The sequence below is a fragment of the Sus scrofa genome, chromosome 6, assembly GCF_000003025.6.
Source record: "Sus scrofa isolate TJ Tabasco breed Duroc chromosome 6, Sscrofa11.1, whole genome shotgun sequence".
NCBI lineage: Eukaryota > Metazoa > Chordata > Mammalia > Artiodactyla > Suidae > Sus > Sus scrofa.
The window spans coordinates 20,262,796-20,288,559 of NC_010448.4; the positions used below are offsets into that span (position 1 = coordinate 20,262,796).

Consider the following 25,764-nt stretch of genomic DNA (forward strand, 5'->3'; position numbering starts at 1 on the left):
GCTCTGTCCCGCTGAGGGCTCTAGACTGCCTGGGTTTTAAATCAGTCTTGCTTCCAGGCTGCCGCGGGCCCCGTGGCTGCCAGAGCCCGTTGGAACCAGAACCTCTCAGAGGCAGAGCTCGGGCTCTCAGAGGTGTCACCCCCGGGGTCAGGGCCGGGCCGTGCCTGAGCTGGATGAGTGGCTGGCTGAGGTCAGGAAGGTAGAATCCGCTCCCTGCAGGTCTCACTTGGGAAACTCCGAGTGAGGGCAGAAGCTGGATTTAGGGCCGTCTGAGGCCCCCACGCGTTGCCCTTCTTTACAGACGTGGTCTTAGTCCCCCAGGCCCGTCATCCCTCTTGAGGGAGGGCGGAGTTGGAAAGAACATTCCATCCTTGCACCAGCTCAACACCCGGGCACCCGGTTGGGCCACAGCTCTGGCCAGCGGTTGTGAGGCGGCCCCTGCGGCCCCCGCCCCTCTGCTCACTCCCCGCGAGGCTGGCCTTGCATGCCTCGGGCTTGACGGAGCGGGTGTAGAACCCCCGCTTGGGAGGGGCCTCTGTGCCTTCGGTGGAAAGAACGGGTCTCGCTGGCCGCTTTGCTTGCGTGAATCCCTTTCTCACCTGCTGGCGCCCGGCCCGCCCGCGGGTCCTCATCCTGGTGCCCTCTCTGTCCACAGTGCCCTCGGCCAGCATGACCCGTCTTGCCCGCTCTCGCACAGCATCCCTCACCAGTGCCAGCTCGGTGGATGGCAGCCGCCCGCAGGCCTGCACCCACTCGGAGAGCAGTGAGGGGCTGGGCCAGGTCAACCACACCATGGAGGTGTCCTGCTGAAGCCCCTGGTCCCACAAAGATGCCCCCCTGCTCCCCGCCCGCATTGATGTTCCACTGCCATCTTCACATGGCTCATTTCCCCTTTTGTTTTTGTGAGGGTGAAGGGGAGGAAACAGGGTTACGTCTCCTTTGTTTAAAAAGATGAGGGGCTCCAGCTTAGACGCTGCAGCAGAGCAGTCTCCAGATGGTTTGAGGGGCCCACTCCCCCGACCCTGCCCCTGCACTCTCCTGGTTAACTTGGCTGACTTAGTCCCTCTCTCCCACATCCCCACGGCCCAGGCACAGTCAGGGCAGGGTTCCTGGGAGGAAGGGGATTAGCTAAGGAGAGGCTTTGAGTCCTTCTCTGGCCAGGATCCAGGGTAATATTCTGGATTAAAGAAAGCATGGGTTGACTCCCTGGGAAGGGAGGTTTGAAGAAGGGATAGGGTTTTGAGGGGGTGGGTTCTGGGACAGCAGGAGCACGGGGTCCAGCTCCGACACTGGTATGAGAACCAGGAGACAGCAGCGGGAGCCCTCCAGGGCAGGAGCCCTGGAGCCCTGCAGGCGCCTTTCTCCCCAGACCCTCCAGGCACATGTGACAATCATTTGAACAGTAGCCGCAAGGGGGCGCTCCTACCAGACCGCAGTTTTCCTGGTGCTCTCTGGGCAGGCCTGGTACTTGCTGTAAGACCAGGCAGGCAGGGGCTGAAAGGAGTTTCTTTGCCCAAGGACGACAGAACACGGAGGACCTTGAGAGCAGGAACTCCACAGACTTCCCTTCCAGCCCACACTCTGCTGCCTCCTGGCTCTGTCCCATTTCTGAGCCAAGGCTCTGAGGCAGAAAGTCCCCTGATCCTGTGTCCATGGGGCACTGACTAGGGCAGAGGTTAAAGGCTACAATATCTCGGAGAACTGGATGGTGACTGCCTTTGGAAGCCGGCAGGCAGTGGTGGCTCAGAGTTCCTATAGACCCCCTTCTTGCCCCCAGGTTTCACAGAGGACAACTCAATCAGTAGCAGCATGACCAAGGATGCCGGAAGGGTTTCTAGGGAGAGTTCTGGTTGAGCTCTGCCAGTGTTTCACACAGGCATCACTGAGAGAGTCCCTTTGGAGAAATCTGGTCCGAGGGAGCGGGATTTGGCAGTCTCACACCACCATCCTAGCTGGTCGGGGTAGTCTCAAGGCTGGGGCTAGATGGGTCCTGGGCTGGGAGGTGAAGTTTCCTGAAGGGAACAAGGGCCAGGCAGATTCCCCGCACATCCCAGCCCCCTCCTGCCCCCTGATGCCCAGGGCCGGGCCATATTCTTCCCGTTCACTCACTTAGAATCTCCTGGCCCAGAAACCATTTGTCTCTGGGCCTAAATCAATTGCCACAACCCCCAAAGTGAGTAAAAAGAAGAGGAGAGAGCAGTTAAAAATGCAGGGCTGTGGGGGGGGGGGGGATGGGGGGTGCTCTGGAGCCGAGGGACACGTGCATCCACATTTCCTCTGCATACATCACCCCCTACTAGAATCTTAAGCCATTACTCTAGACTCTTCTAGAGCCCAGTGGAGTGTTAGTGCGTCCCCAGTTCTATTCACTCACGTGCTTCCTCTGAATAGCGAATGTGACAGTTTGAAGAGCTGGTAGAATTAATCCCTCTTACTGTATGTAGATAGCGCTGTGAATCTTGGGTTTCGTTTTGGTTTTGTTTTTTTTGTTTTTTTTCTGTGTTCTTTCAGATGAGATATCTATAAATATCTATACATTATATATATATATACATATGTATATTGAGTCCTCCTGCCTGTGGTTTTCCATCGGAAGTTGTCTCTTCTTTGGTCAAAGTGAAATTTTAATGGAATTTATTATTTTCCTCTCTGTACAAAGCCTACTTTTGTGTTTTCTGGTGGCTTGATGTCATGAGACTTTGAGATGACAAAATGTAAAACAAAAACCCTTGTCAACATAGAAAGAGTTAACTGTGCTGAAAACCTAATAAAGAAACTAAGAAGAATTTGAGTATGGTGATGCTGTGCCCATCATGGGAAGCTTTCCAGGTGGGCAGAATCTTAGGCTGATGAGGCTGGTGCTTCTTGGGTTTTAAGTGGGGAGGAACGTTCAGAGAGGGAAGACAGGCATTTCCCAACCATCTCTGTATTTCTAGATCTCTTCACATTATTTTACCAATCCCTGCACTAATTCCACAGGATATTATTATCTTCATTTCACAGCTGAGAAAACTGAATTTACTCCTCATAAGAAGCCAAGCTGGGAGTTGGCCTTGGCATTATTTGACTTCAAAACTGAGGCCTGTAACGTCTATATTCGCTGCACCATTTTAAAAAATTTAATGGCATGCTGTTTCCCCATGTTTACCATTTCTGATTCATCCTCCCAGCCATTTACCCAATAAATGGATATTGAGTTTATAAAAAAGCATGTAAATAAAAGTATCCCCCCCATGTGCTATGTAGGTCTATTCTAGCTCTGGGAGCCCTGTCCACACCACTCCGAAACACATGTGCAAACTGCTCTAACTGAGCAAATAAAAGGACTGAGTAAAAATGCATAGAGATCAGGAAGGGAGGGGGCTGCCCACCTGAGTGCGCTCACAGCCAGCCAGCCAGCCGCGAGGCTTTAGCGTCTCATCCAGAAATCAGATTTTGCGCTTCAAACCCGCCTTCTACCCCGAAGCGTCTCAGCTTTCAGAGACCGAAAAGGGGAAGGGTTGTGCTTGGCTCAGACCAGTCTCAAGGCGGCAAGGGGACAGATCTATCTGCACCTGGCCGCACTTTTTCTGAACCCAACTGGGGACACCTGGCCTCAAGGACGTTCTCAGCAGGAATGATGTGACCAGGTGCAAACCCTAATTCATCTTCTGCTTGGAAGCCGAGACGAACGTCACGTGGTCCAGGGGCGGAGACATAGGCCCCGCCCCAGAAAGGCCTCCTTGCCCCTCCCCCCCGTACGCCGGAAGCGCCCGCGCGGGTGTAGGGGTCGCTGGGGCGAGCGCTCGCGGACCATGGCGACTCGGGCGAAGCGCCGGCGGGTAAGTCGCGGCTGGGGGCGCGAGCCAACCTTTCCTCACCGCGCTTCGCCGGCAGCGCTGGCCCGGACTCGGCTCCGCGCCCTGCGGCGGGTCCTTTGCCGCCTCTCCGCAGCCCCTCCCCCAACCCCAGCCCTTTCCTCCGCGCGCGTCGCCGGCTCCTCTGCCCCCAGCGAGCTCTCCTTGGCCGGTCCACGCCACTGCGCTTGCTTATCTCAGGTGGCGGGGCCTGCAGGCGGCGACGACCCGGCCCCGGTGGCCGGCTTCCTGATTGGTGCCGGCGGGTGGGCCTGGAGCTGAGCCCCAAGGTGAGTGGAGCGGGCGGGCGGGGGTGGCGAGGTGGAGGCGGGCGCGACGGGGCCGCGGGCCAGTTCTGACCCGTCGCTCCCCCTGTTCAGGTGGCGGTGAGCCGGCAAGGCACGGTGGCCGGCTACGGCATGGTGGCCCGGGAGAGCGTGCAGCCGGGGAGCTGCTGTTCGTGGTGCCGCGGGCCGCAGTTCTGTCACAGCACACCTGCTCCATCAGCGGCCTGCTGGAGCGAGGTGGGCACGCTGGCTTGGGTAGGACACCGAGGCGGGCCAGAGGGGCCGGCCAGGGCCCTGATTTCTGTGTTTCCTTCAGAGCGAGGCGCGCTGCAGAGCCAGTCGGGCTGGGTGCCGCTGCTGCTGGCGTTGCTCCATGAGCTGCAGGCCCCGGCCTCGCCCTGGAGTCCCTACTTTGCGCTCTGGCCCGAGCTGGGCCGCTTGGAGCACCCCATGTTCTGGTGAGAGCCGTAGGGGAGATCCGGGGAGCGCCAGAACCGTAACCTGGCTGGAATCACCCTGCCCTTGGAACGAGGTTCCCAAGCTGCTAGTGTATGAAGAACCTGGGTGGGGGTGTCACTGCAGGCCAGAGGAGGAGCGTCGGCGATTGCTGCAGGGCACAGGCGTACCTGAGGCCGTGGAGAAGGACTTGGCCAACATCCGCAGCGAGTATTATTCCATCGTGCTGCCCTTCATGGAAGCCCACCCTGATCTTTTCAGCCCCAGGGTTCGCTCTCTGGAACTCTACCACCAGCTTGTGGCTCTTGTGATGGCCTACAGGTCAGTGAGCAGAACCTTGAAAAGAACCACTTTAGAACTTTATTGAGGGAGGAGAGGGGACAGAACAGTGAACCCCAGCTGGTCTCTCACCCCTGCACTGGGCTTTAGCAAAGTTCTCTCTGTGGCAGCTTTCAGGAACCACTGGAGGAAGAAGATGAAAAGGAACCAAACTCCCCTTTGATGGTGCCTGCTGCAGACATACTAAACCACTTAGCCAATCACAATGCCAATCTAGAGTATTCTCCAGTGAGTGGATACCTCCCAGTTCTTGTTCTTGCGTGCATTGATGATTGGGCATTTGATGCAAAACCAGTGTGCTGCTTATGCTGACCTGGCAGTTGAGCTAAACTAAATGGGCTCCATTCTCATGCTAAAAATGGGTAGGTGAAATTAGCTCCTCCTCTGTGTACTTTGAGAGCATCTGAACACAGAACATCTCAAAGACAGTTGGGGTTAAGCCTCTGATAAACAATACACCATCATTTGATGCTGGTTGTTTTGTGCAGTGCCAGTAAGCCAAGATTGTTTTGAGGCCCTCTGGACAGCAGTCTGGAACAGCTAGTGTCAGTACTTCTCAGGAAGAGAGGGTGTGTTTTAAGTCAGAAGTTTAAGATATCAGGGCTGTGTTTATTTTTTTCTGGGCCAGGGATTAAATCTGCACCATAGCATGCAACCCTAGCCACTGTGACAAGGCCAGATTAACCCACTATGCCACAGGGAACCTCCACCAGGGCTGTGTTTCTATCAGTTGTCTGCTAAATGGAAAGTTAATGAAAGATCTGAGTTTAGGAATTAAAAATTAGGAAATAGCTGTTATTTTTAAATCCTTGTCTTCACTTGCTGTGTGTACTTTGTGTTGGGGGAAAAAAAATTTTTTTTAAAGGCTGCCCTGAGGCATATGGAAGTTCCCAGGCTAGGGGTGGAACTGGAGCTGCAGGCCTTCACAAGCCACAGCAACGCCAGATTTGAGCTGCATCTGTGACCTACATGCAGTTCATGCACCGCCAGATTCTTTAACCCACTGAGTGAGGCCAGGGATCGAACCCACATCCTCATGGATATTAATTGCCACAATGGGAACTCCTAATTGTTTTATAGCTAGCAGCCTTTTAGTGCTGGAGGTGCGTGAATAGATTTCACCTACCAGAACTTTGGTCTGACCTTTGACCTTTATAAGCCTCACCCCTCTCATTCTACAGTACAGGATCTTAACAGGAATTACAGTAGAATGTTGGTAGGTATAGTCTCAGTCTCATTGCTGAACTATATATACCTGCTGGAGGCTTTTCTAAAGAGGGAAGTAATCTTCGTGGGGCTGGCCTGGGAAGGGCCTGGCCCCAGCTTCTCCCTTCCACCCCAGAATTGTCTCCGGATGGTGGCCACTCAGTCCATTCCTAAAGGCCATGAGATTTTCAACACTTATGGGCAAATGGCTAATTGGCAACTGATCCACATGTACGGTTTTGTTGAACCATATCCTGACAACAAGGATGACACAGCTGATATTCAGATGGTGACAGTTCGTGAAGCAGCATTACAAGGTGAGTGATTAGACACTGGACACTAGTCTAATGTGTCTCCATCCCTGCCCCAGCTGCTCTGCTAAATAGCAGTTGCCCCTTTTTTTGTAGAGGAAGTGGTAGACTAAGGAGAAATAAGCTCTTGGGCATGAGACTTTCACACTCATGCTTTTCTACGTACAGGAACCAAAATTGAAGCTGAACGGCTCCTACTGTATGAACGCTGGGATTTCTTATGCAAACTGGAGATGGTAGGGGAAGAGGGAGCCTTTGTGATTGGGCGGGAGGAAGTGCTGACCGAAGAGGAACTGACTACCACACTCAAGGTAAAGGGCTCAGAATGCTGTTTAATGCTCAAAATGGCTAAAGTATTTAGAGCCAGATGAGAGGAAAGGTGGGATGGAGGGAGAGGACACTTAAGTGCTACCAGGAGAAACTGGCTTCCTTTCTTTTTTAAATGGCCACACCCAGGAGTTGCCGTTGTGGCTCAGCGGAAAGGAAGTCCACTAGTATCCATCAGGACTCGGGTTCAATCCCTGACCTTGCTCAGTGGGTTAAGGATCAGCCATTCCTGTGAGCTGTGGTTTAAGTCGCAGACGAGGCTCAGGTCCTGAGTTGCTGTGGCCATGGTATAGCCTAGCAGCTGTAGCCGTGATTAGACCCCTGGCCTGAGAACTTCCATATGCCACAGGTGTGGCCCTAAAAAAATGGCCTCACCAACAGCATGTGCAAGTTTCCAGGCCAAGGATCAAATCTGAGCCATAGCTGCGGCAATGCCAGATCGTTTAACCCATAGTGCTGGGCCAGGGCTCAAACCAGCAGTGACCCCAGTTGCTGCATTAACCCAGTGCACCATAGCAGGAATAACTACGCTGGCTTCTCTATTATGTCCTATTTAAAGGGTCCCATGGTTGTTTCTAGGTACTGTGTATGCCTGCTGAGGAGTTCAGAGAGTTTAAAGACCAGGATGGATGGGGAGATGATAAAAGGGAAGAAGACAGTCTGACAATCACAAACATTCCCAAACTCAGAGCATCATGGAGACAGCTTCTTCGGAACAGTGTTTTGTTAACCCTGCAATCCTATGCCACAGACTTGAAAAGTGAGCAAGACTTAATCAGTAATAAAGAGGTCTACGCCAAACTAAGCTGGAGGGAACAGCAAGCCTTACAGGTTCGTTATGGTCAGAAGATGATCTTACACCAGTTGTTGGAACTGACAAGTTAGCAGCTTTGCTGTTGCCTGAAGAAGCATCCAGAAGAACTTTATAATCTAAGCTGATACTCAGTGATGCGAAGAAAAATTAGGGCCTTTTGCTTTGCTTTTTGTATTAAATGCCAAAAGGAAAAGTAGCAAAGTTGTTGTCTGGGAAGAACTCCAAGGTAAGAGTGATGTGCTTAAGGGTCGGGAGCAGTAGACGTAGGAATCACTGTCTGTTGTTACTAAGACTACTAATAAGTTTTATAGCTGTTTTATTCTCAGTTTGAACAGTGATGGGTTTTGTTGTTGTCTAGTATTTAACAACATGGGTTTTGACACCCTTTACCTTGAGTGTGGTGGTCAGTTCCATTTAAAAAAACATGGTTCAAATCCAAGTCTGCCTTTTGAGCAAGTCACTTTCCAAAACTTTTTCCTGCTGGAGGCTTTAAAAAGCTGTTACTGGGACTCTGAGCAATTGTCTTAATTCCATAGCAGCGTAGACGGCACAACTCGCCCTTAAGACACCAATGACCGTCAAGCCCCCATGTAAGGTTTGTATTTTCATTTTTATTTTTGGCTGTACCCACAAAATATGAAATTCCTGGGCCGGGGATTGAATCTACGGCTGCAGACTATGCCACAGCTGTTGGCCATGCCAGATCCTTAACCCTGCACCAGACCAGGGATCAAACCCATGTCTCCATAGCAGCCTAAGCAACTGTAGTCAGGTTCTTAACCCACTGCACCAACAGTGGGAACTCCAGATTTCTTCCATTTTGTCTTGAACCTTTCTGTCCTCTTTAGCCATAAAACTTGTCATGAAAGGTAAGGTATATTACAAGTGGGTTAAGTTATAAAGTACGTATTTTACGTTTTTTAAATACGTACTTTATACTTTTTAAAAATTTTGAGGGTAAAGGATATTTTTTTAAGGGAGCACTTTTGAAATTGTTTACCCATTTACAAACCTGCTCCAATTATTTTTAACTGTTGGAAAGGAAAATACTTTGCAGTCACTTCCTTGTTTAAATATGCCAGATTGGTTGGTAGTGGGAAAAGCTACCCTTCAGGAAAAGTTGGTGTTTCCCAAAGGCCCCAGTGGGAAGGCTGGGCTGTCCACTTTCCTCCTCACCACCAGCACTGGCTGCTACTGAGAAAGGCACGGTGGACTCATGTGTGTGTGTCATGACTTTAATAATTTGACTACAGTATGCATACACATACAGGAAGTAGGGAAGCTAAAGCCCAAGAACTAGAAAGCCTAAAAAATACAACACATGGACCAATACATTTACAAAACATACAGAGTCCTTACAAAAGGGGTTGTATTGGTCCTTTGGACTTTGTTGTTGTTCAGCTTGGCCTGTATGGCCATTCGTTGGGATAATGGGGGAGGGCAATTCATACTGTTTTGATTTTCCCCCCCAAATTTATAAGTAATCAGGAGGTGGGGGGCAGGTTAGGCCTGGTCTGGCTTCCCTTTAGAAAAAGAGGTGTCTCACAGGGCCCAAGGAGTATAATATGTTCTCCAGCAGAAATGTGAAGATGATGCTCTCCCAGCCAGCTTTAGGTTGGGGGAAGAGGCAAAACAAAAACCCATGGGATCTCAATTGTGAGCTCTTCCCATGTTTGCTGGCATACCAAATTCTACACAATCACATTTTAAACTCTGTGATTATCGAGGTCCCCATCTACATTAAAAAAAAAAATAAGTTACATAATATTTCTTCAAGTGGCTTTTTTGCTATTCTTTGGGACACCTGGAATGTTGTAAGACCTGGAGCTATACCCTCCCCAGACCAAGTAAATGGCATCAGCAGCCTCTTCAATTATAGGCTGGGCAGGTACCAGTTTATCTACTTGCACGAACCCAAGAAGTTCCAGACAAAGGTTTTCTCTTTCATATATTTACACAAGTTCAAAATGATATTCACAGCATCTTCTAAATTTTGGCCAAGAGTCAAAAAAATGCATTTAAACTTTGGAACGTGCCCACATAGACAGGAAGCTGACCCAAACAGTAATTGGGACAGATACCCGAGAACCAAAGGGCTGGGAAAATCAGGAAGAGCTGAAAGGATCTTCAGCCAGTTTAGCAACTTGGTAGAGTGGGACTTCCAGGCTGACACATTTGCAGCAGAGATGTGGTTCCATCTAACTGGCACCTGTCCCTTCCATTACTTGTTGAGCCTGCTTCTGTCCCATGCAGCACTGCGCGACCGACTGGAATAACCTAAAGAATAGAAACAGTTACAGGTTTGTGAGAAAAGTTCACCTTTGCCTTCTTAATCACCCATGCAAACTGAAGCCATCAAATGACTCTCATTAACTTTTAACTCACTTTTCAATTTCTGGGGCACAGTGTACAAACTCATGGTTCCAGAACTTGAACGCTGGGTTTTTAATCAGCTCAATGAAGGTAATAAGAAGACCCCAAGGATGTGGCCTATTTACAATCAACCGTTCCAAAAGAACCCTAGAGAAGGGAAAGAAGAACGTTAATACACAGAGAAATACAGAAATTCACCACCACTTCCCCATTATTCTTTTTCCTAACTCTTCTCCCTGACTATTACACTACATGCAGAAGTTGTTAGCTTTACAAAAGACAGGTGGATTAATACATACATGTTTAATGCAGTGAGATTCTAGAATTACATAACATGGGTTTGAATCCCACCTATTCCCATTACTGACTAAAGGAAAGAATAATAGTGTCAATAATTGACAAAGAATAATAATAATAATTTAAATGGCACACAGAAGGTGTAATCAGTTAAGGAACATACAATGAGAGTAAACAGGAAACTAAATTCTAATACCATTAGTACATGTATAAACTAGGTGGGTAATTCTGAATGGTACAGTTAGAATTGGCTTAAATGTTCACATTCTTTGATCTACCAACTGTACTTCTAAACTTATCCTAAGGACCTAATAAAGCACAAGACAAAATAAGTACAAGGAAGTTCATTATGTATAATCACAAAATAACCCTTTATCATCTAAAGATCTAATAATAAAATACTAGTTAGTTTTTGGTATATAAACCTAAGGAATACTCTGTATCTAATAATCAGAAACTATATTAGGCGAAGAGGCAAGTTTAAGAAGACTGGTCTAGTTTTTTGGGGGGTTTTTTTTGCCACGCTTGTGGCATGCTGAAGTTCCAGAGACTGAATCTAAGCCACAGCAGTGACAACGCCAGAGCCTTTCCTGCTAAGCCAGGGAACTCGCTGGTCTAGTTTTTAATGTTTGTGTATATATCTCTTATTAGAATGTACCCATTTCCTGATCTCCAATGCTATATATAGTACAAACAGTCTAAAACAGATTCCTGATTATTGTTAGGAATACATATAATCTTGTTATTTCTCCTGCTTAAAACCTTTAACTTAGAGTATCAAGACAAATATAAGCTCTTGAACATGGCCTTTGAAAGGCCTTTATGATTCAGGACTCTGGTTAAAAATGCTGACACCACCACTGGAGAGAAAAAGTCTTGACCTATCAAATGTTGGCCCCTTCTGTTGAAAATTTTTTGTTTCAGCAATTATTAGTAGTTCTCTACTTACTTTGTTCACAGCTGTTTTAACAAGTAAAAGATGCTCAGTGAACCTGAATGCAAAACACTCAATTCATAATAAAGGGGAAGAAGAGGCTCCACTTAGAAGTCTCTGGGAAACAGACTTCTCTCTTACCTTGTGATCTGTTCTTGGATAGCTTCAGTGTTGGCCTCTGCAAAAAGGTACAGCATTGTGCAGCTGAAGTAGTGAGTGTGGCTATTTGGGTACCGCAGCTGATTTGCAATTGCATTCAAGAAGAGATACCGACCTAGAAATTAAATTTCAGCTTAACAAAAATTTGCTCTTAAAGACCAGTATCAGAGGAAAATCATTTACTTGTTTTTCACATTAGAAAAATTTTAGTGTAAAGAAAATTATTTTAAAAAATAAGCATTGTCCCAAAAAACTTAGTGAAGAGGTGTCATTATTTTACATTCTGCTGGATTCTGATTTCTGTCCTTATGTTCCCATCTGTTCCAGTGTGGTATTTCATGTGGCCTCTGGAAAGCTCCACTGTACACTTGTGACAAAACTGAGTGTGAAAACAGGCAAATTTATTACTATGAAAATAGTTCTGACTTCACAGCTGTTCTGTAAAGGTCTTAGGGATTACCCCCAAGGGGTATACTTGAGAAGTGCTAGTTGAAAACTATATTGTAATAAAATTACCTTAATTGGACTTAGTTGTCTGCCTCTGCTTATAATTAGGTTTGTAAGGCTATTAGAATGAGCTTTAACACTTTCTTAAAGCCTACCCTCTTTTTTTGTTGTGCTCTGGACATAATGGTATTCAATTATGTTAAACCTTGACTTTAAGCTGTCTCAAAACCCCTCCTCCTATAGACAAGTGATTAGCTTAAAAACTAGCTTCTCAAGAGTCTATAGCAAAGTTAAAAGTAGGCATCCTTGTAAAATACATGTGTTTAGTTTAAATAAGCAGGATTAGGAGTTCCCGTTGTGGCGCAGCAGAAGAATCCAACTAGTATCCCTGAGAATACTGACTGAATACAAGGTTCATCCCTGACCTCACTCAGTGGGTTAAAGATCCCGCGTTGCTGTGTGAGCTTTGCTGTAGGTCCAAGACACAGCTCACTCAGAATCTGTGTTGCTGTGGTTGTGGCGTAGGCTGGCAGTTGTAGCTCTGATTTGACCCTAGCCTGGGAACCTCCATATTCGACGGGTGCAGCCCTAAAAAGCAAAAAAAAATAAAATAAGCAGGATTAGAGTTCTGATGGGTGGCCATCTCTGCAGTGCTGAGATGCAGGTTTGATCCCCAGCTTAGTGCAATGTGTTAAGGATCTGGCATTGCCAAAACTGCAGCTCAGATCTGATCTCTGGCCTAGGAACTCCACATGCCACACAGCAGCCAAAAAAAAAAGGGGGGGGGCAGGATTGTATAGCTCAGTTGGTCATCATCTACTAGGGTCTCTTAAATACAACAATGAATCCAGAACACCAAAAGATGTAGTTCAATTTGGAGTTCCCATTGTGGCACAGTGGAAACGAATCTGACTAGGAACCATGAGGACACAGTTTAAATCCCTCGCCTCACTCAGTGGGTTAAGGATCTGGCATTGCCATGAGTTGTGGTGTAGGTCGCAGATGCAGCTCAGATCTAGCATTGCTGTGGTCATGGTGTAGGCCAGTGGCTGCAGCACCGATTCAACCCCTAGCTTGGCGACCTCCATATGCCATGGGTGCAGCCCTAAAAAGGAAAAAAATAAATAAAATGTAGTTCAACCAGGCATGATGCAACCTACAATAGGAATTATACTGTGAATTTTTTGTAGAGCAGGTAAAGAAGTCCTATTCATTAATCTTTTTACACCTAATAGTTAACATACTGCTTGGCAAAGAGGCACCAATAAATGTTGGAATAATAGGCTAACAAAACAAGTAACATCAGCCTATTTTAAAAGAACATGTTTGTTTTTTGTCTTTTTGCTTTTTCTAGGGCTACTCCCTCAGCATACGGAGGTTCCCAGGCTAGGGGTCAAATCAGAGCTGTAGCTGCCAGCCTACGCCAGAGCCACAGCAGTGGGAGATCTGAGCCGTGTCTGCAATCTATACCACAGCTCACGCAACATCAGATCCTTAAACCACTGAGCGAGGCCAGGGATCAAACCCACAACCTCATGGTTCCTAGTCAGATTCGTTAACCACTGAGCCACAACGGGAACTCCCAGAACATGTTTATTTTCACATACACACTGAAATATTAACTGAGGTGCTAAGTATTCTTTCCTTTATGTTTCCTGTGTTTTCTGTATTGAGCAGATACTATCCAATTAAAGATACAATGATGGAGTTCGCATTGTGGCTCAGTGGAAATGAATCTGACCAGGATCCATTTTGAGGATGCAGGTTCGACCCCTGGCCTTGTTCATTGGGTTAAGGATCTTGGTGTTGCCGTAGCTGTGGTATAGGTCCAATTCGACCTACAGCTTCGATAAGACCTCTAGCCTGGGAACCTCCATATGCTGCAGATGAGGCCCTAAAAAGAACAACAATAAAAAAGATAAAATGGCTAGCCAGTCCCATAACCATATTGACGGAACATTGTCTATTGTGGCTTAAAGTATTTTTAGGACCAGATTGTGACAAGGGCAGAGAACATGACTCAGGACTGGCTAGCTTCACCTACCTTCAGTGTCCAAGTCCACAGCCAGGTTCTGGAAGATGTCCATGTGAGCCGAGTGGGTGATCGTGCTCATTGAAGGCGTGCTACCCTTGTTGTGGATGTGTGCAATGGCCTGAGTCCCTACATAGAGCACCAGTGCATTAATGAGCTGGAGGTTGTAGCGATTGCCAGGCTCATTGGATACCTAAATGAACAAAACAGAAAGCTGACTTACTCTCACAGAGGATTAATTCAGGCACCAATTCTAAAAACCCTTTTTTATGCCTTTTGTAGAAAAGCTGAACTCCCAATATTTGTGGCTTAAATTTTAGATATTTGCTTGAATCTGTGAAGTTACTGAACAAATACACAGCTGCCCAAAATGTGGTTTTATCAAAAACAGAAACATGATTTCCCTTGAAAAGCCAGAGTTTTAACAGTTATCAGCAAAAAAGTTTATAGAGTCAAATTATGCACTATCTCAATTATAAAAAAGGATTCAGAGAGGAGAAAAAAAATGTATTTTCTCGGTATGGAAAGACTGGAAAGATGATACAACCTCAAGTCATTTTCTATACAGAAAACAACCAGAGTCTGTTTATTTATTAAGTCTTGGAGTTATGGGAATGAATATCAGCAATCAATTCTTAAAATCAGTCCATTCCCTGGCTGCCTCTTCCAAGGCTATAGTTTTGCATCACTGGCAAAATCAACTAGTAAAATGTATAATCCAGTTTTTCTTACCAGCCAGTAAAAGAGACAATGTGCTTTAAAACCTTTAAATGAAGTTGAAAAGACTAACTTCAAAGAGTCTGGGCACAAGACTGTGCATACATGAAAGATGGAGAGTTTAAGACAAACCAATTAACCTGTAGGTTGCTACGCAGATCAGACAGAAAAGTGACGGGTGATCGAGTTTTAAGATAGGAATCCAAATCCTTTTTGAACTGAGGTGGCATCACTCCAGTGAAATTGGTGAGAATCCGGGGTGCAATGTTAATTTCACTCAACATATCCACCTGCCACAGACAAATGCAATAATCATATCCAGAAGCATTTGCAGGACTTAACAGCAAATTGTATCTATTCTGGAAAATGGTAGAACTGTTTCTAAAACTATATACTTTATAAATATCTTAAAGAGCTGCTGCTTTTTATTAACAGACTTTAATTAGAAGAATCTACATATAAAGTGATTAGTAATCTCTCATTCTATACTATGTTATCTTTCTTAACACAGGATAGGTATTTTCTGTGGAGAGGTCTAGTTTACACCACTAACTGTTTTTCTCCTGGACTTGGATTTCAAATAAGAGTACAGAATGAGATTCCTCATTCACCAAGAGCCCTAGCCTTTGGAAGATGCCCTAACAGAACAAGACATGATACCTGCCACTTTAAAAAAAAGAAAGGTGGAGTTCCCATCGTGCCTCAGTGGTTAACGAATCTGACGAGGAACCATGAGGTTGTGGGTTCGTCCCTGGCCTCGCTCAGTGGGTTAAGGATCCAGCATTGCCGTGAGCTGTGGTATAGGTCGCAGACGCGGCTCGGATGCCACGTTGCTGTGGCTCTGGCGTAGGCCCGTGGCTACAGCGCCGATTCGCCCTCTAGCCTGGGAACCTCCATATGCCGCAGGAGCGGCCCTCAAAAGACAAAAAAAAAGAAAAAAAAAAAAAAGAAAGAAAGGCATGTTTAAGGGGGAAAAAAAAAAAAGGAGTTCCTGTCATGGCTCAGTGGTTAACAAACCCAACTAGTATCCATGAGGATGTGGGTTTGACCCCTGGCCTTGCTCAGTGGGTTAAAGATCCGGGCATTGCCGTGAGCTGTGCTGTAGGTCACAGACACGGCTTGGATCCCGAGTTGCTGTGGCTGTGGTGTAGGCCAACAGCTACAGCTGCAAACTGACCCCTAGCCTAGGAACCTCCATATGCCACAGGTGCAGCCCTAAAAAGACAAAAGACCAAAAAAAAAAAAAAGTAAAAAATACATTAAAATTCCTGTAGTCACTGTCAGTGTGGTGTGATGCGGGGTGGAGGCACATCTGTGCCAAGTGGAAGTTCCCAGGCCAGGAATCAAACACATGCCACAGTAGCAACCCAATCCACTGCAATAGCAACACCAGATCCTTAACCCACTGTGCCATAAGAGAACTCCTGTGTGGTATGATTTTTGAACAGTCCCTTCTCAACTTTACTTTGACAATTCAAACAAAACAAGTGCACACATCCAAAGCACCTGTGAAATGTAGTGTTATACAAGTGTCTACTTTGCAACTCTGTGCCACTGGGACCGCCACCAAATGACTAACCCAACATTAAGGTTGAGGTTCCATAAATGGGACTAAATTGTATATAGAAATTGAAAACAGCAACTAGACAAATACTGTGAACCAGTATTTAGCAGCATTATCATACTTCTTTGTTCCCCCTTTGAAGGCCGCACCTGCAGCATGTGGAAGTTCCAAAGCTAGGGATCGAACCAGAACTGCAGTGCCGGCCTACACCACAGCCACAGCAATGCCAGATCCAAGTCAAATCTGCAGCCTACACTGCAGCTTGCAGCAGCACTGAATCCATAACCCACTGAGCAAGGTCAGGGATCAAACCCTCATCCTCACAGATATTAGGTCCCTAAGCTGCTGGGCCACAATAGGAACTCCTAGAGTTATCATACCTGATCAGGCTTAATAACATGACTGTTACTAAGAGAGCACCTTTTGCCTAACAAATAACGTGCATGTATCTATGTATGCTGGGGAGGGTACAGGCCCACTTACCAGAGAAAGGACTAAAATATTAAGACATAACTTTTTTTCCCTGTAACTGTTTGGAACTTTACCTTCAGATTAGGAGTGAACGGGTCTGGGAGCCTCATGTTTCTTGGGAAGGCACTCAGGATCAGATTTCTTAGCTGGATACAATTAGGTGGGATCACATCACAGAATCCATAATGGTAATCACAAAGGAACTCAGGGAAATCATGCAAAAGAACCAGCAGCACTCTTAAAGTGCCCTATTTTTTTAAAAAAACAAGAAAAACATTGGCTGTTTCCACAGTAACAAAACGGGAGTGACATTTTTTACTATTATGAATTTAACCTACGTAAAAAAAGACAAAATGCAAAATATATATACATAGAAACTGAAAAAGACATAGCTAATAAAAAACAAAGTAGAAAAGCAGAAATCAATTTAAACAATTTTAAAGTATAGGGGTGGGGAATGGAAATCAAAGCTAGACTAAAAGTTGGTTTTGTGAAAAGATTTAACGATAGAGTACACATTTTAAAAATACACCTTTCCAAAACCCAAACAAAAAAATAAAGTCTGAATACCCCTTTATAACAACAAAGAAACCCCAGGCCTTGATGGCTTTGTTGGCAAATCCTTAAAAATATTAAAGGAAAAATTAACATTATTCACAATCTTTAGAAAATAGAAAACGGGAGACCATTTTCTAATTCTTGAAGAGACTAGCATATCTTGGTACCAAAACCCGACATGAAAATTATACAAAAATCCTAAATAGCAGAAATGGAAATCAGTGATATATCACAACCAAATGGTTTAGGAATGAATGCAATGGCATTTTAAGCATTTGAAAATTACAGGGTTTATAACATTAACAAAAAAAGTTACATGATCTTGAATGCCAAAAAAAAAAATAAAGTTCAATACCCATTTTAATGATTTTAAAACTACCAGAAAATTGACTAGGATGGCATTTCTTTAATGAGATAATGATATCTGCAAAACAAAACTACAGATTTGTAAAAACATAGTTAATAACGAACTACTGAAAGTGTTCCTCAAGTTCATTAAGGAGAAACCATTACCACTACCTTCTATTCAACACTGTTCTGGGGTTACTGGCCAGTGTGACGGGCAAGAAAATCAAAAAACCTATTACACTCAGATGAAATGACTGTGTGTACAGAATATACTCCCTCCCCTGGTATACACATTTTGTAAAACTGGTGGTGTCTATTAAATTTGAACACATGAATACTTTATGATCAGGTACTGGTTACACAAATATGTTTGATTTTTGTACTTTCTTGGATATGTGTTATACTTTAAAAACTTAATAATAAATACAAATATCAGGCCTCAAAGTGTTTTTAACTGCTCTGAGTTTTTAAGTGTTAAGTTTTATTTTAATTTTATAACTCGAATTTAATTACCTTGTAGAGGATTTGCATAGGTTTCGTGAGTTCCACATTTCTAAGGAAAGGCGCTAAATATTTGAATAAATCAATCAGTAGCTGTGCGTACATAGGCCATCCCTGAAAGAAAGCAATGAGTGGGTCATAATTATACTCAGCTGAGATCCTGCCACCAAAAAAGTTGCCCAAGCAGCCACATTGTGACTTAATATTATCATCTTCCTAGTAATATAACTAGAGAATATGGACATTAGTACTTCTCTTAAAGGCTGAAGGCATTAAAGAGAGTAGGCTCAATTATGGACAGAGTGGGAAATGATATTTGAAACAAACTGGCTCTAGGAATTTGAGGACATACAGGTTCTTGCACCTGTAGCAAAACTGTGAACAGGAGAAGGAAATTTGAGGCAGAACACAAAACACCTAGGCAACTGAGAAACTGGAGGTCTGTTTTCATAATTCCTTCTTTCAAGTCCTGGATCTCAAACTTTTGTTTTCCCATTCTCAAAAACTCCTGGCAAGTAAGTGCACCCAATTTATATAACATAAATCCTATTTTAAGCCACCATATTCTGATTATGTTCATTTTGGGGTAGTTTTAGTTAATATATTTTTCCTCCTCCTGGAATGCACTTCTTTACCAAACAAAACCTACTCCTATTATCTTACTTTTTTTTGGCCTGGCCCAAGGCACGCAAATGTGGAAGTTCCTGGGCCAGCGACTGAACTTGTACCACAGAGGCAATCTGAGTCACATCAGTGTCCTGAGCTGCAGCAGGGACATTGCTATTTCCTTAGCCTACTCAGTCACCAGGGAACTCCAGAGTTTTATACAGCTGTCTTACGGAGGCTCTAAGGTTTCAGCTTTTTAAAAAGCCCTTAGGAGACTGACATAAGGTGATTTACAACGGACTTGAAGAAGCAGTACCCTAATCACTGGAATGGCTTTCAGACAGAGGCAGTCAAGTACTTGTGAAGCCTCTCTTCATGACCTGACTCCACATTAAACTTAAAAACTCCCAACTAAGCCTGAAAGAAGTACAATTACTACTGAATGAGGAATGCTAATAAGCCCCAGGTAGTTACAGTCTTCATCTGTAGGAGATAAACTGCAGCCACACCTTCTGCTGTGGCGTATGTGCTAGCATTCTTGCAATAAATATCCGATGGGAGATCAGTTCAAGCCAAGCATACACAAAGCCAGGAGCTTTGGTAGGCCTCAAGATGTGGAATGTGTTGCTGAAAGAAGAAAACCTTAGTCAGAAGCATAATCCAACTTAAATATAGTAAACAGTACACGAATATAATTAAATAGACATGCCAGCTGCATTACGAATCAACTCTTCTGTCTCAAATCCGTTAAGAGTTCTACTTCTAAGATTTTATGACACTAGACAATAATCCCTGACAGGATTATACTCAACAATACTGGAGTTCCTGTCGTGGCGCAGTGGTTAACGAATCTGACTAGGAACCATGAGGTTGCGGGTTTGGTCCCTGCCCTTGCTCAGTGGGTTAACGATCCGGCGTTGCCGTGAGCTGTGGTGTAGGTTGCAGATGCGGCTCGGATCCTGCGTTGCTGTGGCTCTGGCGTAGGCCGGTGGCTACAGCTCGATTCAACCCCTAGCCTGGGAACCTCCATATGCCGCGGGAGCGGCCCAAGAAATAGCAACAACAACAACAACAAAAGACAAAAGACAAAAAAGACCAAAAAAAAAAAAAAAAAAAAAAAAAAAAAAAAAAAACAATACTCACCAGAAAGCTGTAAGTGTCTGAAAATTAATGGTTTCCAATACATGCTCAGGTGCATTGAGTTCCAAGAGCAGCATAATAAAAATTCGATGGTAGGGAAGCTGCTGAAATTCACTTTGCCGAACATCATGATCCTGTAGGAGAACTCCCACTACTATACCAAGGACCTATAGAGCACAAAGATTACAGAGCTCATAAATACTGAAGATAATTGATCTAGCACTCTCTAGTTATACTTCTTTACTTTGCCTTAACCCCCACGTGAAAGGATATATATCATTGGAATATAAACTTATATATACTGGTAGCCAAAGAGACTATACATTGGTTTGATTTGGCCTGTAGAGTTTTTTCTTTTCTTTAAATGTCCATACCACTGGACAAGACATGTATACTCTCAAGTGCCCACTGTTTTTTTTCTAAAGTTCTAGATATCAGCATGGCACATCATATTTTATCATGCTAGCCCAATCAGACGATCTCATTTTTCTGGCCTGTCATAAAGTTGACAAGAGACAAATGGTTTGTACTTCTTGGCATTTAAAGGCCAGGTAAGCTATCAGGCTACAGAAATGTGTGAGAACTATCCTGCACCCCACTTTATACCACTGAACAGTCAGGAATCTGATAACCCATTTGTAATCACCCAAGATCAAACTCTTAAGTTCATTTTCTTACTATCTTAATATTCAAATTTCTAGGAATTCCACTGCATAAATAAAGCTGTACTTTGTTCCTTTTTAGAAAATCAAGATAACTGGAATGCACTCCTGGTATTAGAGCTGCCAAAGTGTTATCAATGAACAAGTCTAGCCATACCATTTACAAAGACTCTGTACATGGGGTCAAATCTACCTAAATATTTTCTAGTGCAGTCATTACCAAACATTAACACACTGAAATATGTTATGTATTTTTGTTTTGTTAAGGGGAGGGGAGGCCTTTCAGTTAAGGCACCATACTCATAAAATTTGGTGGTTATGTTTACATATTATCTTTGAAATTAACTTCTGGATGTAAAGGGGGTTATTACAAAATGTTTTGAGGGCCCTATAGGGTTGAGAGCCACTAATACAGACTTCAACTATGCAAAACTAAGACAAGAAAGGATTTCAGACCTTATTCAGCAGATTAATCTTTGTGACAGTGTTGGTGGCCTCCCCTGAGTGCTTCACTAGCAGTGCAATGAGTCGGACAAAGGCATCCAGGTTATGATAGCACTTGGCTCGGATCATAGTGGGATTAGCAGCAGGATTGTGCTGCTGCTCTGCCTGAGCACGGTAACTAATTTCAACACACATTTCAGTACACAGACGAAAGAACCTTGTTATGAGGTCATCAGTCTTCAAGATTCCTTGCTGGTGCATCTACCAAGGGAACAAAAACATTAAAAGGTACAATGAGTTTACACATGAATAAACTTTTAATTTTCATGTTTAAGAAGTATTCTCTCATTTAATCCTACTGTCACATTTCTAATTCTTACTTTGTTTTAAAAAAAAGGGGGAGAGGGGGGTATCATGAAAATGACCTCTCCTATAGACTCATGATAGAATTCCTTCAGTTTTAAGTGGGATGGGAACTGAGAAAGAAATAATAACATAGCAGTTTTGAATAGCAGCCCATAACCAATAAATTCTTAAGTTAACTATGTAAATTAAACCAACTTTTGGTAAACCATCAGTCATATTAAGACATTCTGGTCAATAGGTGTTTCTCCCAAGAAAGAAATATTTAACTTTGGCAAAGAATTTAATTTCTTCCAACTGACTTAACCAATACAAAGTTTTAAATACTCCAGTACCTGCACTAGGAAAATCAAAGAATAATTTATACAGTAAGAAGGTACCATATGCAAATAATTATACATCATAACCCAGCTATTTTAATGTAAATTAAGTTTAAAAAATGGAAAGGGGAAGGATAAAGTACAAATTTCATAACATATGATCTGGAAGTAAAGCAGAGAAGTTATGTGCCTACTACAAAAGAAGAAAAAGACAAAGTGTAACAAGTGTTGAGACTGCAGAGAAAGGAGGTCAGTGCTTACTAGACAAAGAAATCAAGCGCAGAATGAAAACTTGACTACTATCTTAGAATCTGTAACAACTTAACTGTCCCTTGATAAACAATAAAACAGCTGAAGTGACAATAATATACTCTAGCCAAGACAGAAGGCCAGCAGAAGAACTTTTGTACAATGAAATCTGAAAAACTAAGGCGGAAGAAGAAATGAAGACTGATGCTATGATCAAGAGGGAGCATAAGAGAAAAAAGGGGATTCTTAAAAGGATGCAAAAGAGGATAGAAAAGTATAATACATTATCTTTTTCAGAAGGAGAGAAGAAACAAGAGCAAATAAGCCAATAGAAGAGCTGAGTGAGACAGGTGCAACATCCATACCCATGAAATATCAAAAATTACAAAAACCAATTGATTTAAAATTTTCCATCCAAATAAGAAATCCAACTATAAACATGCAATGACACCTTTTCAATAGGATATGTTTTATAATTCCCTCCATTCTTTAAAGGGAGAAAAATCACTTAGTATGATTCAATCAGTAATAAATCAATCATCTTGAAAGTAAATTCCATTTCTAACAAATTCAAACCAGCTCTTCCACATTCACTTGTCATTTATCTGATAACAGATCTAATCTGTATCTTTCTTTGGTGGCACACCTAAGCTTTGGTCTCAGTTTGAAGAAATACAATGATCACACTGCAGAAATAAGCAAATATTTCTTCCTAAACACATCATTATAGTTCTACTCAAGGAATTCTAAGGCCAGTTTAGGAAAAGTACCATTCTTGCCAGCCCAGCAATATGATTAGGACACAGTGACTACTCAAAAGTGGCTGAAAGCAGCCACTGATAATCAAAACCAGAATGTTCATTGATACTATGGTTCTCTTCTTACAGTTTTTTTTTTTTTCTTCTTACAGTTTTTTTTCTGTTCATCACATTCACAAACATTCCTACTAAACTTAGTTTTTAGTTAGGGACTTGTTTCCCAATACTTGAATTCAAAGTCCAGTTTAGACCAAATGGAATGAAAACAAATACTAGAAACTATTTCCTGCATGAACATGTTAATGAGTTTCAGGTAGATAAGCTACTTAATGCAGAGAATACAATAAAAAGCTCTACAATTTAAATATTTAAGTTTTTTTTAATTGTTTCACTTTGTAAACATGGGCTATTAAAAGAACTGCACTAGCCCATAACCCCCTCACTGCTGATTATCAACCTGATAAAATTACTATATACACTATGTATTCATTATCTGGCCCACTGTACTTTGTAGCTGTGACAACTGAAATCAGATAAAAAGAACTAAAGGGGATGGGGAATGCTGACTTTACTGCTGCTCAGTGACCAATGAGAAAATAAACAGCATCAATTTAACAGTAACAATGATGACATTTTTGGTTTACATGAGTATGGAGGTAACTGACCACAGTTATATATACTGAACTTTAACATTGGAGGCATCACACCCTACTTATGTTGAATAAAAAGCACCTTTCTTTCCAAAAGCTCTACCTGTCCAACAAACGCAGAGAAAGCTTTGGTACTGTCACGACCAGCTGCTGCTGAATGGTAGAGATTCACCCATTCCCTCAGAAGATACTCTGCCTTCTCCCTCAGGCCGGGGGGATCATCATACTCTGAGGCTTGAGAGATCCCAGAATGCATCATAAAATTAGGGCCTCCATGAGCACGATCAATCATTGCTTCATAGTTGGATCGCACTACTTCCATCAGCTGGGGCAATCTAGTACAATAAATCCAGAATAAAATCAGTCTACTCATGGTTGTGATTTCATAAACATACAGTTGGACAATTTGCTCACTTAAGAGAAACCACAAGAATGATGATTAAACCATTCCCATATTTAGACAAAACTATCTTTGGTTTCTTCATATCTGTTTACTCATTAAGACATTATGCGTAAATGACTGACCACAGTTAAGCCACTTCTTGACCAAAAAACTGAAGCTGATGTTTGTTGTCTAAAGATTATTTACTGCATGCCTACCATGTGCCATGCTTCATGTTACTTATCTTTATTTAGATTCTCAACAGTATCAAGATATTATGTCCATCTTCTACAACAGGCTCAGGGAGGCTAAGTTGATGTGCCTAAAATCCTTAAGCAGCCTTAAATAGAGGACTCTGACACCAAGTCTAGTGCTGTATGTATTGCCCTACAGTAAGAAGGCTTGGCAGCTGGTTAAGCTTTCATAATTCAACGGACAATATCAGGCCTCAGCGAAGCTTACCATCTGTAGGTAAAGCAGTTAATAAGTCTTTACGGTCATTTCTAAACCTCCTTCTTAGACTGCTGAATAGACAAGAATCCCAAAGCATTGCATTCTCACCCTTCAGGAGCATTGCCTCTGGAGTGAGCATTAATCCTCATGAGGGTTTCAATGGTGTGGAACAGGTCTGCCTCAGTAAAATGGGCTACACTCCTTTCATCCACCAGTAGGATTTTTACTAATTGCATAGCAAATGCCACAGCCATGTAGTTTAAACCATTCTCCATTGACTGGCAACATAGAAAGCACAATGTAAGAAAGAAGCACTTACAGCAAACATACTTCCCAACTACCAGAGTACCTTTTCCTATTTAATTCCTTCCATACCTGAGCTAGGTGAAGATCATACTGCTGCATATTGACCAAATGATTACGAATTAGCAACTCCACTGCCTCCACATTATATTTATATTCATCCCGACATTCAATTAGGCACCTAGAAAAGTCAGTATTTTTATTCATAAAGGCTTAACCATTGTCTATCAGGTAAAATAAACAGTCCATTTTATTCAATGGTAACTCATTTCAAATTAAGGATGCTTTGAGAACCAACGGCAAATCAGTTTTCAAGATTCAAAAGAGCCAGTAATGAAGTAAAACAGATAACCCAGCGTTAAAACACAAGTTTTGCTCTCAAAGCCTAGAAGACAAAATATTCCATTTAACACATTATTTAAAACAAACCATCCATATTTTATTTCTCCAAACAAGGTACCGGTTTTCTGTATCCATCTTAGGAACCAGATGGAATAAAAATAAAACATTCAACAGTTTTCACTAGTTATGATTAGAAATTCTGTATATTTGAACATAAACAGGGCCATGTATGTCAGAAGGCAATTCCATAAATACTCTTCTAAGATGGCTACTGACCTTGTGATCTGTTTGTTACACCATGGCGACCCATATGCTCGCCCATCTTGAAGGGCTTTTAAGACCAAGAGGTGGCATTCCCTGTAGCGAAGCAGGAGGTCGGCATCAGCACCACTGGTGGCATCTAGTAAGCCCTCTACAGCCTATGGAAGGGAAAAAAAATTGTTCAGAATCATGGAAAATATAGTACTCAGCCCAATAATCAAAGTCAATAACCAAACCTTAATGCAAAGTATAATATACTTTCTAAAACCTTCAGTTAATCTCTCCACTCAACAAAATGGGAGTTCCCATGGTGACTCAGCAGTAATGAACCCAACTAGCATCCAGGAGGACTCGGGTTCGATCCCTGGCCTTGCTCAGGGGATTAAGGATCTGGTGTTGCCATGAGCTGTGATATAGGTCCCAGACTCGGCTCGAATCTGGGGTTGCTGTGGCTGTGGTGTAGGCCAGCGGCTACAGCTCCAATTTGACCCCTAGCCTGGGAACTTCCATAGGCTGCAAGTGTGGCACTAAAAAATAAAAAATAAATAAAAATAAAAATTAAAAAAATCCTTTCGCTTGCATAAAACTAAACACTCTTAAGTTCTTTCTAGTTTATGCCTAACTGTGTTCTTCACAGTCAAAAACGCTCAATGTCCCTACATAGTCAAAACCCAATGCTGCCCCATACTTTGTCCCATTACCAAAGTAATGAGGATAACCTGTCCCTCAGAACCCAATGGGTTATCTTTTAAAGTTTCTTAAATAATCATAATTCCAGAAAATCTTAAAGAAAAGATTTCCCACTTAACTATCATAACACTCCAGAGAAAATCACTTGCTTATTACAGAACAGA

General features: G+C 43.4%; 3 protein-coding genes across 23 annotated transcripts in view; 2 read left to right on the forward strand and 1 right to left on the reverse strand.

The window, feature by feature from the left end:
• NDRG4 (NDRG family member 4) overlaps positions 1 to 2,786 on the forward strand; it is a 42,706-nt gene extending 39,920 nt beyond the window's left edge. For all 9 annotated transcript variants that reach the window (XM_021093970.1, XM_021093972.1, XM_021093968.1 and 6 more), the window contains one exon: positions 656 to 2,786. In XM_021093970.1, coding sequence (XP_020949629.1) covers positions 656 to 810 — 155 coding nt within the window. In that variant the 3' untranslated portion in view covers positions 811 to 2,786. The remainder of the gene's footprint in view (positions 1 to 655) is intronic.
• Positions 3,745 to 7,914, forward strand: SETD6 (SET domain containing 6). The gene is given in 11 exon segments (XM_003355790.5): positions 3,745 to 3,821; positions 4,038 to 4,086; positions 4,089 to 4,126; positions 4,217 to 4,277; positions 4,280 to 4,360; positions 4,440 to 4,581; positions 4,706 to 4,900; positions 5,029 to 5,146; positions 6,261 to 6,441; positions 6,604 to 6,746; positions 7,342 to 7,914. Coding segments are annotated over 11 exon segments (1,341 nt in total). The 5' UTR covers positions 3,745 to 3,794; the 3' UTR covers positions 7,648 to 7,914.
• The window catches only part of CNOT1 (CCR4-NOT transcription complex subunit 1), a 100,708-nt gene continuing 83,741 nt past the window's right edge, over positions 8,798 to 25,764 (reverse strand). For 4 of the 13 annotated variants that reach the window (XM_021093957.1, XM_021093960.1, XM_021093958.1 and 1 more), the window contains exons 36-49: positions 24,926 to 25,068; positions 24,380 to 24,488; positions 24,113 to 24,282; positions 23,273 to 23,504; positions 20,842 to 21,090; positions 19,727 to 19,890; positions 19,093 to 19,210; positions 17,990 to 18,091; positions 16,645 to 16,818; positions 14,676 to 14,825; positions 13,831 to 14,011; positions 11,322 to 11,454; positions 9,962 to 10,096; positions 8,798 to 9,853 (exon numbers count right to left, since the gene is read on the reverse strand). In XM_021093957.1, coding sequence (XP_020949616.1) covers positions 9,775 to 9,853; positions 9,962 to 10,096; positions 11,322 to 11,454; positions 13,831 to 14,011; positions 14,676 to 14,825; positions 16,645 to 16,818; positions 17,990 to 18,091; positions 19,093 to 19,210; positions 19,727 to 19,890; positions 20,842 to 21,090; positions 23,273 to 23,504; positions 24,113 to 24,282; positions 24,380 to 24,488; positions 24,926 to 25,068 — 2,139 coding nt within the window. In that variant the 3' untranslated portion in view covers positions 8,798 to 9,774. Of the gene's footprint in view, positions 9,854 to 9,961; positions 10,097 to 11,321; positions 11,455 to 13,830; positions 14,012 to 14,675; positions 14,826 to 16,644; positions 16,819 to 17,989; positions 18,092 to 19,092; positions 19,211 to 19,726; positions 19,891 to 20,841; positions 21,091 to 23,251; positions 23,505 to 24,112; positions 24,283 to 24,379; positions 24,489 to 24,925; positions 25,069 to 25,764 lie in introns of all 13 variants that reach the window. The other 9 variants (XM_021093955.1, XM_021093956.1, XM_021093954.1 and 6 more) reach the window with 4 other exon arrangements.